Here is a 16,057-nt window from a genome sequence, read left to right as displayed (position 1 = left end):
GCCGGGAGCTTGGACGCTCACTTTGAAAACGTTTACCCCGAAAGGGTACCTTCCAAATTATGCGTCGCCCTACTCGCCACGTCCGACTTTCTCGGCGACATCCAATCGAACCCCTACAAATTCCGCCATTACGACCTGACTCATTCGATGCTCTCCGTGGACGGGCAGCAAGTGCGAGCCGAGTACGATTTTCAGAACGACCTCGTCAAAATTCCCTACTTTAACTTCTTGCAAGAACTGGGTGAGAAACATTTCAAGTATAGCTACGAGCGATTTAAAACGAACGGGTTCCTTCTCTACTTCAACTTGGACGTGGACAAGTGTTCTTCTCCTTCGCATTTGAACGAGTGGCGAAAAGGAAACGTTCGCCTGCAATTACGCTTCGCTAAAGCCCTTCCACACGCGGTCACCGTCCTCTTGATTTCCGAGTGTCCCAAGCTCATGTACGTCGACAAGGACCGTACGGTCACCTTCCCATAAGAAAAGATGTACGAGAGCGACATCTTGGAACTCGTGTCCCTGAACCCCCTCGCTTCCTCCATGCTGAGAGGCATTTGCGCTTCCAACGAAGCCTTCGTTTTACGCAAGCCCGGTTATTTAATCATCAATACGGAAGAGCGAAGAAGGCGCGGGCAGCACTGGGTGCTCTACCTGAAAAACTACGACGGGTCTGTCGTGTTTTTCGACAGCTACGGACTTCCCCCCATCGAAGCAAACCTTCGAAGGACTTTACCTGTAGTGGACGAGTATAACGACAAGTGTATTCAATCGCCTTTTTTGCCTTACTGCGGGCTTTTTTGTATCTACGTAGCCACGCGCATGTCGAAACGCTACAGCTTGAAAAGTTGTGTATCCATGTTTTCCTGTAACCTCGAAGAGAATGATGAAACAATAAAACGTCTCCTCGTGAGCGAACTCGTTTCGTAAAAAATAGTCTATTTATTCACGACATACACAAGACCCTTGCGAGACGATCTTCCAACGTGCTGACCCGACGCTCGCTGTCGTCGCCGGTCTGCACCGTGACGTCGAGGGATGTGTGGAGAAGCCAGTAGCGACGGACGATAGGCCGGTTGAAACCCGCGTTGATGAGACACGGGTTGACTGTCTCTCCTCGTCTATACTTTTCCAACAGCTCGAGCTTGTAATCTACGAAACGCTTCATTTTCTTTGCAATCTTCCCACTGACGGTGAACAGACGTAAGGGTATCGTCTTGAGAATCGAGCGAAAGTCTCCCTCGCAGCTATCGCCGTGAATATAATCGCGTAATCGCAGCAAGTCCCGATACATTCGTGTTTGCACAAAGGTGGCAACCCTCTGCTCGGGCGTCATCATGACTGAGACGGAATGAGAGTAGACAACCTTTTTTTTTATTTCTCGTTACACATGAATTAGGCTCCAGCTTTGGTTTCGTAGCCGGGAAGGCAGCCCAAATACGGACGAAGGCTCGAGTCTAACCAATGGCTGGGGTTTCTCGACCAGAGTCCACCGCAACGACAGGTAGTCAGTTGATCGCCGATTCGCAAAAAGAAGGTCTTTGGAGGAGGCTTGAAGGTTAGGACCAGGGGTAGATCTCCCGTCAGTAGCCATTCGTAATCTGCAACGAAAGGAGTGTGAGAAACGCGTGTTTTTTTAACTCAAACACACACACGTACAATCTTCTTCAGTCACAGAGTGACACTGATGGTCCATCTTCTCCATCTTCCTTCAATAGTCGAAGTCCTTCGCAACGTACGTCGAACGGTACCGTCCGACAGCCGAGAAACGGGCGAATCAATCGGTCCGTCCAATGCTTTTGCTCTGGAAAAAAATGTGGACGATTATAGAACGTATTAAAAAAATAACGAGGAAGCGTACCTTTGGACCACAATCCACCGCAATTGGTGCAGAAGAAGCGGGCGCTGCCAATCTCCCGAAATATGTGAGGCGGGAAAAAACCGACTTCACGCGCAGCAAAAGTGTTGTACACTGGAAACGAAACTCTTCAAACATTTCGGCGATGATGATGACGTCATGGGTATTACTTACGAGGATCTACCAAGCTGATCATGATGGAATGACGATCGGCCATTCGCTTCGACATTTATAGTAAAGCTTTGCCTCTCACTCTCTATGACGTCATTGAACGTGTTTGAACATGTTAAGACGTGTTTGAACATGTTTGGACACGGGCGGCGAAGTCGCCCCTGGACACACTCGTTCCTCTCTCACCCTCTCTATGACGTCATTGAACGTGTCTGAACATGTTTGGACGTGTTTGGACGTGTTTAGACACAGGCGTCGAAGTCGCCCCTGGACACACTCGTTCCTCTCTCTTCCTCTCTATGACGTCATTGAACGTGTTTGAACATGTTTGAACGTGTTTGAACATGTTGTGACGTGTGTAGACACGAACCCCGCAATACGAAAAACGTCACGCAGTACGAATTAGATTGGTGGTTAGTGTGTCGTGCCCAGTGTAGAAGGATCCTGGGTTCGAATCCCACTCTGGGTCTTCTTGTCGTCATGTACAAGTCGTCCCAGAGTGTTAGCTAGAAATTAGTGTAATGTTTTATTCAACGTCGATGACATCATTGTCATATGCGACATCGCAAAAAGGCGCGAAAGACGGAAGGCGGGGTGGACAAAGTACAGACGACACCGTCGCAATGCGAGGAGGAGGGGAGCGGTGTAGCAACTATAAAAGGTGCGCTGGTTCTACGACGATTGCTCGAAAGCCGACGAGGGGCATCCATCCACGACACGAGGCGTTTCGTGGACCAAAATGTAAGTTGACCGTCTCTGCTGTGAGAGTGTATTCTATGTATGACATTGTTTTTCAGGAACCGATAGCCGCTGTCACCGCATGACACTGACCACAGGGACTCATCCCATCCTCTCTCATCATCAATCTCAAGCGTTCCTCAACTGAAGGGAAAAGTGAGCATTGTTTCGTCAGGGGGAATCTCGTACTAATTTTGTTTGACCGCAGTGCCGCGCTGTCTCGTATGTCAGTACGACCCCATCGATGCCATGCTCGTGGCCGTAGAAAGAGAGCACGAAGCTAGAATAGAGAATCTCGGTAATAGCCCAGTCGTCCTTTCAGATGACGACGACGACAGAGACAGTAGTCCGCCTTTCGTAATACCTGAAACGGACGACGACGAACCCCTAGATGGACATGACAATGCAGACGAATTGCTCATGTGGGAAGGGGATCAGTCGTATGCAGATTTCATTCCTCTGTCTGGTAGGGTTCGAGCTGAATCACCAGACGCAAGCCCAGAATTTCGAAACGAAGCTGAGCCTGTCCAGGGTCGTAGAATCGTTGAATTGAGAGAACACGTCGTAGAGAATCATCCCTCCGTCACGGAGAGACGATTCCTTCCTTTTTTTGTCACAGATGAGGCATTTGACGGAACGGCTACTAGGTACACGCTTCTCTGTTTGCCGCACGACGACAACGTCGACGATTTGCGACTCTATCTACCGAGCATAGCTCCAGTAATCACGCGCGTCCTCGAAGCTTATCCCATGCCTTTCAAATTTTGTCTGTGCTCGAAGGCGCTCATGGTTAAGGACGGAGCCGACGGGTTGACTTCGCATCTCCTTCACGTGAACCTTCACATGAGAGTGGTTCATAACCGCCAAGAAATCGAAGGCGCGATAAATGCTGCTATCGCAGAATCCTCGCAACGCGTAGAAAACTATTCGAGAGAAGGGTCTGGTTTCACCTCGAACGACGTCCAATGTGTCGACTTAAAACTAACGCGTTTGAAACCGAAGCTGATTGGGTGCACGATCGAGCTTCCCGAAATGTTGAAGAAAAAAACAAAGACTCTCACAAACGTCAAAATTCCACCGAATCACGAAAACGAGTGTTTCAAGTACAGCGTGCTGGCACTCTTGCATCCGTTGAGAAACAAACCAAACGATTATGTCAGATACCACAAATACATGAATCCTTCGAATCCAGAGACGCGCGTAACGTACTGGCCACCCTGTTTCCCAGTCACTTACGAAGACATTTCCCTGTGGGAGAGAAAAAACAAAATCTCCGTGTACATCTACGTGTTCGACGAGCAGACGAGTTCGATAACAACAGGACGGGTTCCCTGCACGCTCTATCAGGATAAAGTCCACCTGCTCGAGGTTAGGGAGCATTTCTATGGAATCAGAAAATTTAGCACTTTCATGGGACGAAGTGACTATTTTTATTGTGAGAAATGCACGAGTGGTTATAGGACGAGAGGGGCGTTGGAGCAGCACGAACGTTTGACGAACGTTTGTGTCGAGACGTAAACGAAGTAATTCTCGAAATGCCAAAAGCGGGGGAGAGCGTCTCCTTCACCAAGATACAGTACATGCATCCCTATCCCTATTTTGCGGTGTTGGACTCGGAAAGCATACTGGAAAAGGACGCGCTCGTGACGGACGCCTCGAGTGTGCACAGGATGAGCTCGTATAGCATCATGCTAGTGAGAAGTTGTGATGGGAAAATAATGGACGTAGATGGCTATTTGGGACCCAACGCGGCAGAAAAATGCTTGCTCTCGCTCAAGCGATTTAGCGAACAAATCGATAGGCTGAACCGTCTTCCCTCACCGTTGGTCATGAGTATGGAAGACCACTTTCGGCACGCGAGCGCTACGCACTGCGAATTTTGCGGGTGCGAATTTAACCGACATACGCGGAAGGTGTCACATCACGACCACACCCGTTTCGTAGACCCCGGTTCCTCGAATTTTGTTGCGACGCTGTGTGATACGTGTAACCTTACGTGTCGTAACACCAAAGAACTCGTCGTGTGCGTGCACAACCTGCAGTATGATTTGAGCTCCCTTCTCCGCCATATGCACGTTCTAAATATGGGAGAACCGTGGATCTTAGCGTCTACCACAGAAAAAATACGAGGCTTCAATATTGGCGAGCTCCATTTCCGCGATACCACGCAGTTTTTCAACCTCTCGTTGTCTAACCTGGTAGAAACGCTCCTCTCCAGCGGTGGCGAGAGTGCGTTTCATTGTACCCGTCAAATGTTTGGTGACCGTTTCCGACGGCTTCTCAAAAAGGGAATTTACCCGTACACCTTCGTCGACAGTTTCGAAGTGTACAATTTGCCCGCAGTACCGCCAAAGGAAGCTTTCAAAAGTGACCTGAACGATGAAGAGATCACGGACGAGGACTATCAGTACGCCCTCGAGATTTTCGAATTGTTCAAATGCAAGGACCTAGGAGATTACACGCGTCTCTACGTCACGCTCGACACCTGTCAGCTGTGCGACATCGTGCTGTATTTCAGAAAGATTGCGCTAGAGACGGATGGGATAGATATCTTACGCACCGTGTCCCTCGCCAGTTACGCGTGGAGTAGCGCTTTGAAGCTCACCAATGTCAAACTCGAGCTCATAAGCGACCAAGAGATGTACGAAACGATCGAGAAGGGAATCAGGGGAGGCATTTGTAACAGCTTCCACAGATACTGTCGGGCTAATCACGAGGGGTGCGACGATTACGATCCCCAGCAAGAAAAGACTTTTATCCAGTACCTCGACGTGAACAGTTTGTACCCCTACGCGATGACTTTTCATCTCCCAACAGGGGGCTTTGAGTGGGTCGATCCTTCGAGGTGGAGCGAGACCGATTTTCTCAACATTCCTCACGATTCGGAAGTGGGTTACGTCTACGTAGTAGACTTGTCGTACCCCGAAGAACTGCACGCGCTCACCAGGGATTTTCCCCTGGCACCCGAACACAGGTGCGTGGACGAGAACGAACTCTCCCCCTACCAACGCCACCTGAAAGATGCGTTGTCGCTGAACGCCCCTCCCACCAAGAAACTCTTGCTGACGTGCTACGACAAAGAACGTTACGTCGTTCATTATGCATTGCTCGCTCTGTATGTGAGGTTGGGCATGAAAATAAAATGTGTTCACAGCATCCTCTCATTCCGCCAAGACAACTTTTTGCGAACCTTCGTGAAGAGGAACGTCGCGTTGAGGAATGCCGCGTCCACGAAATTCGAGCGACTTCTGTACAAAACCATGTCGAATAGTACGTTCGGTAAGACGATACAAAATGTGAGACGGATGAAAAGGTACGCTATAGCCTACAACAAAGAAACCGCGCTCAGAAAAGCTAGCTCCGTCGACTGTCAGCATTTTCTCATTCTGAGTGACAAGTGCATCTTGTACGAGATGAAACAGCGCCGCATCAAATGCACGCACCCCCTTTACGTGGGCTTCGCCATTCTAGAAATATCCAAAGTCCGAATGTACAGCTTCATCTACGAGTCGCTCTTTTCTCGCTTGACATGTCCAGTGCAATTGATCTATAGCGACACGGACAGCATAATTTTTTCTCTCACGTGTGAAAGCCTGGAAGAGCAGCTGATGAAGATTGAGAGTGAGTTAGATCTGTCTTCCTATCCGCCAGACCACCCGCTTTTCAACGACGAGCACGCGAACCAGATGGGGTACTTCAAAGACGAGACGGGGGGCGGAGTTATTCAGGAAGTCGTAGCCATCCGAGCGAAAATGTACAGCATTCTCTTGGCTGGGTCACACAAACAGATCGCGAGAGCGAAAGGAGTTAAGAAGGACGTGGTGAGGAAACATTTATTGCACGAAGTGTACCGAGATTCTCTGTTCAATGAAAAGGCGGTCTCTCAGAAGCAGTGCACCATCCAGAGTATAAAGCAAACGATGTACACCATTTCGAGACTCAAGAAGAGCTTGGTCCCCTACGACGACAAGCGCTATCTCGTGGATGCCGTACACTCCTTCCCTTATGGGAGCTGCGAATACGGTAAGCTTTGTTATGTTTTGACGCGTATAGGATTACGATAGTGCTCTCTCTTTGTGCAGCAACGGAAAACCCGGAAGAGAGCCCGAGAGCGTCGTCGTCAGGCATCGAGTAACCGCGGAACAAAGAGCTGCACGCGCATGTAATCCAGAATAAAAGTTCTAGTCGAGACATGCTTCTCTCTCTCTCTCTCTCGCAGACAGGAGAAGTACGGGTCATCGTGGCAGTGTGGTAGCGGAATGGGTGTACGAAAAGAATGACCATTCCGTCATCGTGCTGGTGCAGTGACCCGCGCAATGACGACGCTGCGATGAAGATACCCCATATCCTTTCTGTTGAGGCAAGTCAGGGAGGGTGCAGGCATCTATCGACCAAGTCCTTTGTATGTATTCAATAAACATGTTTCAGTGAAAGAACACGCAGAGTCTCGTCAAAGTTATTCGGTCTGTTTAATGCGTTGCATGTCAATAACCAATCGGTATTTCAATAAATCAGTGACAAAATTGACGATGTAGACTGCTTGCAAATGTCGCTGCTTCCGCAGGGCGTGCTTAATATGAGCGATGGCACGAGCGAGAAGGTCCACGATGTCTGCAGCGATGTAGTTGAATTCTGCGTTGGCCAAGCTCACAAATTCGCTCATCAGTCCCAGGGGTCCGTCAGGAACCGTTATGCAGACGTTCTTGTAACGGGCGTAGATCCGACGCACCATCTCCTGCAGCGGCCCCGGCGAGATCTCTCCTATATTGCCAAAGCCTACCATGTCTATCACGTAGCGAAAAGCAGTGATGACGAGCTCGTTGCGGGGACTTTCGCCGTTGAAACATTCCTTCTCCACTTCTTCCCAAGAAGCGTGGGTGCGGGAACAATTTTGTAAAGAGTGGTAGCTGAACATCTTCACGTAGTGATGACGCGAGCGCGTTGCGCGCTGCCTTTATAGAGATAAACGCGCGCGCGCAAAGAACGGAGAATGAAAGCGAAACTGAAAAGCCACCCGTCGCCGCTAGGAGCGCGCGCGCGCGCGCGCAGCAGAGAGCCGAAACCGAAAACACCCGCGGCCGGCGCAGAGGGAGCTAGCAGCGCGCGCGCATGCGCGGACGGGTGGAGCAGAGGGCGCGCGCGCATCCATAGCTGCCGCTGCGCGTCACCTCTCTCAGTTTCTCTCGGACCGTCGTGGAAGACGGACGTGCGCTCCGCGTGCTCGCTCAGTTTCTGGCTGCCTCTCGTAGAGAGCAGACGTGTGTTCTCCGCGCTCGCTCAGTTTCTGCCTGGAAGTTGCCGCGGGGGAAAAGGTGAGTGATTTGACGCGCTCCTTTTCTCGTATGTTTGCCGTGTTTAGCGGTGACCGCGCTCGTGCTAAGCCTTTTCTCGCATGTTTAGACTTGTTTTGCGGTGTCCAAGCCTGTTGACGCATGTTTAGCGATGTGTGGTTCCCGCCTTGTGTTAGCTGCGTAGTGTTGAGGTTATGCCCAAGCGCGCTCCTTTTCTCGTATGTTTGCCGTGTTTAGCGGTGACCGCGCTCGTGTTAAGCCTTTTCTCGCATGTTTAGCGATGTGTGGTTCCCGCCTTGTGTTAGCTGCGTAGTGTTGTGGTTAGGCCTAAGCGATCGTCCCCCCGTAAGCCTTTTTCCCCCGATGTGTACTGTTTTCTGTTTAGCAGTAGCGGTTAGACCTTTTCTCTCGCATGCCTAGACTTGTTCAGCAGTGCTGTCATTTTTACCTGCCGCTAGTATCTTGTTCTCTGTCTCTCTCCTCTAGAGCTATGATGGTGGCGCCATCTGGTGTGATGCCTTGCAACTAAGTGGCCACCTGTCGTCGATCTCTGCAACTACCCGACGTCAACAAGCAGTGGTCACCCCGGAGCCGTTTCTTCGCCGCGCATCGTTGATTTTCGAATAAATTGTTTCTCTCCACTCTATTTCTATCTTTTCATTTTATTTTCTACCTATTTTTTTTATTTTCATCAGCTCAAGTAGCCGGCAACTCACATCTTCGTCTGGACGTGTCTTAGATGGTCCCCAATTAGTGTAATGACTCTCTGGAGGGTCCTGATTAATGTGGGGGGTCCCAATTAGCTCTAATTGCTAATTAATGGCGTCCAGACGAAGATGTGACTTGCCGGCTTCTTGAGCTGATCCCATACTACTTCTGCGTGGGTGCGCCATGGGTTATTAAATCTGTGTGAAGCAGCGCCGGCGAAAGAAGGCTGCGAGACGGCGCCGCCAAGCTGAATCGGAGTAAGCCCGGAAGGCTCGTTTGGCTGCGAATGCTGTTTTGCGGTAGCGTTGTGTGGGGTCATGTGAAGGGTTGTGTAGCGTTTGTGAAGGGGAGGGGTATACCTCGAAATAAAGTGATCGAAACCCCCGTTTCAAAATAAACTACTGTGAACAAATGATAAAATGTACAGTCGCGCGGGAATCTGCCAACGGCGAACTGAGACTAACCTGGGCATAAAGATGCAAACACCGAACTTGGACTAACCTAATAGTAAACTAATCAAACATGCTGCGCTCCGTCGTGCCCGTCCTGCTACGCCTAATGGTTGCTATGGTTGCTAAAATGTGACTTTAGTTCGCTAATACGACTTAGACAGACATCGAAAACCCGTGAATTTTAGTGGTTAAATGGTGATGTTATGTTCTTAAACACGGGGTATCATCTTACGAAGCAATCATGCATTCTCCTTGATTTTCGATTGCTTCGACCGCCTTGCGGCTAGCGGTGACGCGAGCAACGCCTCGTTGTAATGGTGCCATTCTGTGTGAGAGTGGTACCCGTATTGAGCGTATAGCCCCTTAATGCATTAATGCAATGACGCATTATTGTTGTCTTGTGATCACTGGAGTATAGCCAGACCCGATCCCGTCGGGACTTATAACTCCATATTATTTTGTATTGCTGACTGGTTCGATGAGTCACAAAAAAATGTGAGCCCATGTTCTTTAACATTTTAGCCTACTATTCCCTTTCCGTTCGATTGCTAATTGCAGTCTTCCTCCTGTGACATCCAAATACGTAAGCGATGAAATATTTTCTGATGAGCTGTCAGGTTAGCAAGTGGTCGAGTGCAAAATGCGTTATTGCGTGAGCGTGCACGCGACTATAGGTAGGTCGTCAGGATCCGTCTTGGCCGACGCCTACACATCCACTTATGTTTATCATTTTTGCAGAGCTATTGCCACACGGCGTTCGCCAGATCGGGGGAGTTGCAGCTAGGATTGCCACCTTTGGCCAATAAAAATACTGACCGAGTGAATGAGAGGGAGAGGAGAAAGAGTGAAGGGATGGGCGAAGAAAATTTAGAGTGATACATAGACAGAGAGAACATGGGAGAGGGAGATCAAGTGGGAGAGCAAATGCTAACAGCCAATTTAGACTAACCTGGGCAAAAAGTGCAAACACCGAACTTGGACTAGCCTGATGATAAACAAACCAGCACGCTGTTCCTGCGTGCGCACCCTGCAAAGTCTAACTGCCGCTGAAATGTGGCTTTCATTCGCTAAAACGACTTCGACAGACACCGAAAACCCGCAAAGCGGAGAGGTGATTGAGCAGTGTTTGAGGTAACTCGTTACTGTAACTAAGCTACTTTTTTCGGTAACTTTTAACTTAAATCGTTGCTTTTGAACTCATTAACTGAAGAACTCGTTCTTTTTTGACGAACTTCTTCAAAGCTACTTGAGGTAAGTTCTAAGTTCATTTTGTTCGATTCTGGTCTACAGACATCGCAAGCTGCGTCCTGCCTCTCTAATGAGACGACAACATGTGTGCGGCGGTAGTATACGTGCACGGCGCCTCTGACTCCGCTCGCTTGTTGCTGCGCGGTGAACGCTACAAATTCTGTTTTTGGCCTTACATTATGAGATGCAGGTGACGTTCATCATAGCGACGAGCAGTTTATTTATAATGACAGAGGGCACTGTGTAGCAAGATTAACTTGGTGCGGTCCTATACGAAATGTGCAGAGCGGAGTTGGACCCGTTCCAAGTTCATTCGATGGGCTCGCGCAATTTGCCCAAAGAAACGCCTTCTGTGAGAGAATATCGGCGACGCTGCCTGTATTGCCCATCAACCGACAGCCGGCACGAGTACCACACGACCGGCCGGGTGGCAACTCTAGTTGCAGCAGAGTCCACCGTCCGTTTTCGCTCAACTAGAGCCAAGTGCTCCACTCGGGCAACAGCCGAGCAAAATGGGCAAACGAACGCACGCATACGCTAAACTAAAATCTGCAGTCGGTGGCGCCACGAGATTAAAACAATGCTCAGTGAACTTTACTGAAATCGTGTTTACCATGCCATTGCTACGTAGATATAAGTTCTTGTAATGGATGCCTAATAGTAAAGCATCGTGAGCGCCGCGACCAAAGCATTCTTAGAAGTCTGCCGTGCATTCAAACATGTCATAAGCAGATCTAAAGCTCAAAGAACACAGCACAACGTAGCGTTGTATTCAATGCAGCCAAACATTTAGAACCTTACTCGCTGCCGCACCTGTGCCAATTCTGTTTCAAACTGCACGATGTTTTCACTGATGTCGGGCAGTGATGTCTTGCTGCCAGTAGTGCGTCTTGATGTTATGGAACGAATGGACCCGTTGATGTATTCTTTGTACGCACCTAGCGCTGCCGTTTTGCGTTCCGATGACGGATCCAAGAAGATATTCTTATCTATACCCAGGTTAGGCATTTTTATCTGCAAAACGTAAAGCACATACTTGTACTGCTTCCTCCAGAGTTAACTTAAACGCAGCATCGCACTGCTGAGCAGGGAGACAGACACCCTGCGGCGCGTAGAAGAAATAAAGGGATAGAGTATTTCGACTATTCCACTCGTGTCACAGGGTGGGGTGGGGGTATGTTTATTAAGAAAAAAAAGAGAAAGGAAAGGTTAGCCAGGCAAAGAGCCGGCTTGCTATGCCAAAAAAAAAAGAAAAACGGGGAAGGGGGAAACGAAAAAGAAAAGGAAGGAGAAAAAAACAAAACAAAAAGGGGGAATCGAAACAAAGGAAGGAAAGAAAAAAGAAAAACGGGGGAATCAGAAAAAAGGAAGGAAAGAAAAAAACAAAAAGAAACAAAAAGCAAGGAAAAGGAAGAAATAAACAAAAAAGAGTATAAACACTAGAGACACTAAACACTTTTCTCAGAGTCCTGAGACTCTGAGAAAACCGAGGAGAGCGGCAGTGACAGCCCACTGGTTGGGGTGCAAGACGGGGCCATGAAGAGCGGCCTACGAAAAGTGGTTACAGCCAATCTGGAGCAGACGGCAGCGGAGGGTGTCCCTATGTTGAAGGTGCTGCTGGCAATACAGGGGCTGGTGTGGGATGCTAGCTTCCACTCCACAGACATTACAGTTTGGTGAATTTAGGGTAGTTAGGTGTTACAGGGGTGTCCGTCGGTAGCCAGACGTTGTGAATGACGAGATTTCGAGTGTTGCCTTCAGCTCTGCTGATCAATGCGGCGTTTGTGGAGATTATGCGAGCTGTATGCTAGTTGATATCGCCGAGAAGCGTTGCCGTGGCCCCAATGACACCTATCTGAAGAGAATCTTGTGCACCCGATCATCAGTAGCGTTCTATAACTGAACTAAAAGGAATGAGTGTATCTGTGTTGCGGATACACATGCAGCACATGCACAGATATAAACATGGGTACAGCATGTACATGCAATATATTCATACAGGTCAGTATATGTAGTACCGCTCACATCGTTTGTTCTAGGCCCTCTCTTGTGCAGTTTTCGGCCTTACATGAGCTCATGGTGGTGGTGGTATTAAAATGATGCGGAGATCTAGATCCTACTAAACAGGTAACAGGGCTACTCTAGCGCGATGAACAGCACATAGCTAAAGAACATTAAAATAAGGTCTCCATCTCTAGCATCTTAAGGGGACGCAACAACCTTCAGCCTCTATGGGATTCCCCTATGAATTTTCAAAATAATATAGATTCCGCAAATAATTCTTATATTTGCATGATTGATTGATTGGTAAAAAGAAAAAGAAATTTAATATTTGCATGAAATATACCATGTCTAGCAGATTTTAGTGATTACTGGTGCTTAAGAGGCTAGATTTGCGATATGGGCCTTAGAAACCTTCCCACACACTGGTTAGAACATGAAAAAAAAAAAAGCATTTCGTGCTTCGTTCAAATTTGTAGCTACTCAAAAAATAAAGATGCCTAGAACGACAATTCAAATCTCATTAACCACTAGAAAAATTGCATATGAATGGAAACAAGCAACAATATTTGTCCTTCGTCTAGCCGTCTAGCTTCTACACAATCCTTTGACAACTGACATATTTTTAGCCGCGATGACTCGCAAATATTTCAGATCGAAGCTATGTGCAAGGTGTCACATAGCGCCACAAGTATATAGCACATAACAAGGTCGTAATAAAAAAAATGTAACAGAAATACAATAGAATCGTGCGTGAGTGCGGAAACAAGGACGAAGGGTAAAGAACCACCTTGAGAAATGCTATCAGTTGACGTCAGGTCAGGTCAGGCACACGAAACTTCTACCATGTCATCATTGCAGCTAAGTGAGTGGCAACAATTGCGGTAGGGAACAGCGGAATGAGAATGAACATGCACATAATTTCGCTAAAGTCGCTCGAAAATTAAGAATAAAATGCTTAGCGGTGATCGTATCTGCTCCAAACACAGTCAAACACACTTTATCGGGGGAAGCTACCGTTCTTACCTTTATGGCATATGAAGAAGTATCTATTTCATCTGGTTTCACGGCAATGTCAAACAGCACACTCAAGTCCAGTGCGATGGAAATATTGGCAAAAAGGTCCATCCACCCAAGACCCTCGTTCGAACGTTCATCCATTGGCCATTGAGGGATACCAAGTTTCCATAATAGACTGTGCAACTTATTAGTAACATCAGTACCCGATTCTCGTCCTGGAGCAATAAAGTGCTGTTCTCATAGACTGTTTCATGTCGTCACATATTACCAATAATATTTCGCATATCAGGAACGCATATCACACACGCATGCTTACATACGCACACTACTTCTGTTAGACAATTATTAAGCCGTAAAAATATCATTAAATTGTTAAAGTAAAGTGTCTTATCGGAACAGTATTATTTGTTTGTCCACGAAGACAAGTGTTGTTTGGGTGTCTCATTGCGCGGGTATGCCGGACAAGTGCGCGCATTGTTTATAAACACCCTTCATCCATGCTCTGGTCTCCCTTCAAATCCGCGTACGCGTTGGGGGGGGGGGGGGCAAATGGTAGCCGGTCCTTCATATATATTGTAGGCGTGTTTGATAATAGCTGTTATTGCTTTTGTGTTCCTCGCTACTGTGATGCCCCTTGGGCGATGTAGCTGACTATATAAATAAATAAATATTGGAGAAGGGTACTGCGGTCCGTCCATTGGTGACCCGTATCTTTGATTGCGCGGCCTATAAAACGATCGTCGGGGCAGTATACTCTGCGGTGCTGTTCCCGGGAAGATTTTTCGTAAAATCTATCCAATAACCACAAACAATACTCTGCGAAAAGTGCACATATTAGAACTCATGCGCTTAAATGGCAGCCAATATGACAGGAGTGCCTTCGAGCGAGCGTTTGGGTTTTGCTTGCTCGCAAAAAGGAAGAGAAAGTATTTGAAAGGCACTAACATTAAAGACACGGTGGCCATATGAAGACACGTATTCAAGAGGCGATTCATTTCTTGACCGATGGCGACGTATAAATAGAGGCAGGCAAAAGAAAGCAACGACGCAATATCGGTTAAAACCATCATAAAGCGTGCATATGGACCACTTACCTTGTGTTGTGCATTTTTGATATGCAAACTTCATATTGTTCAACTTGGTGTCTCTATCAGAGGTCGCATTGGTCAGAAGTTCTGCAAGTGACACGAGTAAAATATGTAAAGCGCATTTCGAAAATGCCCATCAGCACCTATTATTTTTCGAAGACATAGCAGAGCGAGCAGCTTTCGAACATCGGGTGAGACCGAAATGTTATTGATATTATCTCAACGAACGTCGAGATAAAAAGAATACGCAAATAGATGTCAACTGGCTTCTACAATTTCTAAAACGGGTTGTAACACTTCCATTATCATTAACTTATTTGTTGTTGTTGTTGGCGGTGAATGCCATACAAGGCACGCATGGCTTAGGACCCAATATAGTTGGAGTAGATCTACACGTAACGTGAGTCAGTCGACATGCATATTCCGGGACGCGCATTTCCAAACCCGCTCGTGTAAAACGGATCGGCCGCCGCCGCCTCCAGTTAGCGCGGCGACGGCGGCAGAAAACCCTGAACATTGCGGGTGCCGTGCTATGTTCATGGCTATGTTGCACTGTTAGTGGTCAGAGCGTGTGGACGGCTGGACGATTAATGAGTGAAAAGTAAATGATGGATGTGTTTAGGTGTCCTTGGATGACGATAAGCAATGCACAAGTTCTTCGAACATTTATGTGCCTTGCTTTTGAGAAGGTGAGACCATGGATAGTCAACTTTTCGGTGAAAGTGACGATGTGATGCTGCTTCGTGTCCCTAGTTTGCAATGGCATGAATGCCCATTGTCGTTCATATTATTTTGAGAACCAAAGCGCGAAGAGTGTAAAACCAAATATAGGCTAAAGCTTTGTTGTGTGTCACCTTCGACGGAGTGTAGCAGTCTGAAAAATAATTAACGCTTGCCAATCCCGTCTTAACGTTCTTTACTGCGATTCTTCATAGCGACCACTCTCTCTGAAGCTGTTTACGAGGAACATTGGAATTAAGTCATTAAAGAAATAAACCGTCGTCGAATTATGATATGGGCATGGCGCATCTCAAAAACAGCAAGACGTACTGTATGTACGGAAGTGTGTACATAGTACATGCACAAGAGATAACACTTCTGTGTGTATGGACACCTGTGCGTCCTAACTTTTTGGGTTCGGGGGGATGTGCGATTCGGGTTGTATTTTCCAACTCATAATTCGCTATGAAATCGAGTCCTGTTAATACATTCAAGTGATGTCCTTTTCTTTCTTGTTAGACTTCTTTGCTGATACTTGCTGGCCTCTTTCATGTTGACATAGAAATCGTGTACACTAGATATAAATGGAGACACTGAACTATCTTTACGTAACTATCAGTTTTGAACAACCGTACGGTGCACAACAACAAATAATCTACTGAGCTTTTCTCCTGATCAGTGTTTTCATTCAGTACTTCTGACTCCAAGCAGGTAATTTTGGCAACGAACAGGAGAAATAGCATGCATAATATGCACAAACATTGG

The 16,057-nt window shown here is 47.5% G+C and overlaps 2 protein-coding genes across 3 annotated transcripts in view; one reads left to right on the top strand and one right to left on the bottom strand.

Annotated features, from left to right (window-relative positions):
• LOC135385481 (neprilysin-1-like) overlaps window positions 1-16,057 on the bottom strand; it is a 146,104-nt gene that overhangs the window by 93,637 nt on the left and 36,410 nt on the right. For both annotated transcript variants that reach the window (XM_064614820.1, XM_064614819.1), the window contains exons 3-5: window positions 14,579-14,659; window positions 13,491-13,699; window positions 11,277-11,477 (exon numbers count right to left, since the gene is read on the bottom strand). In XM_064614820.1, coding sequence (XP_064470890.1) covers window positions 11,277-11,477; window positions 13,491-13,699; window positions 14,579-14,659 — 491 coding nt within the window. The remainder of the gene's footprint in view (window positions 1-11,276; window positions 11,478-13,490; window positions 13,700-14,578; window positions 14,660-16,057) is intronic.
• Window positions 6,105-6,918, top strand: LOC135383600 (uncharacterized). Its single transcript, XM_064612996.1, has 2 exons — window positions 6,105-6,787; window positions 6,847-6,918. The coding sequence occupies exons 1-2, from the start codon at window positions 6,178-6,180 to the stop codon at window positions 6,897-6,899; spliced, it is 663 nt and encodes a 220-aa protein (XP_064469066.1). The 5' UTR covers window positions 6,105-6,177; the 3' UTR covers window positions 6,900-6,918.

Source organism: Ornithodoros turicata, chromosome 2 (genome assembly GCF_037126465.1).
Source record: "Ornithodoros turicata isolate Travis chromosome 2, ASM3712646v1, whole genome shotgun sequence".
Taxonomy (NCBI): domain Eukaryota; kingdom Metazoa; phylum Arthropoda; class Arachnida; order Ixodida; family Argasidae; genus Ornithodoros; species Ornithodoros turicata.
The sequence above is the reverse complement of the archived record's forward strand: the minus strand, read 5'-3'. Positions and strand labels throughout refer to the sequence as shown.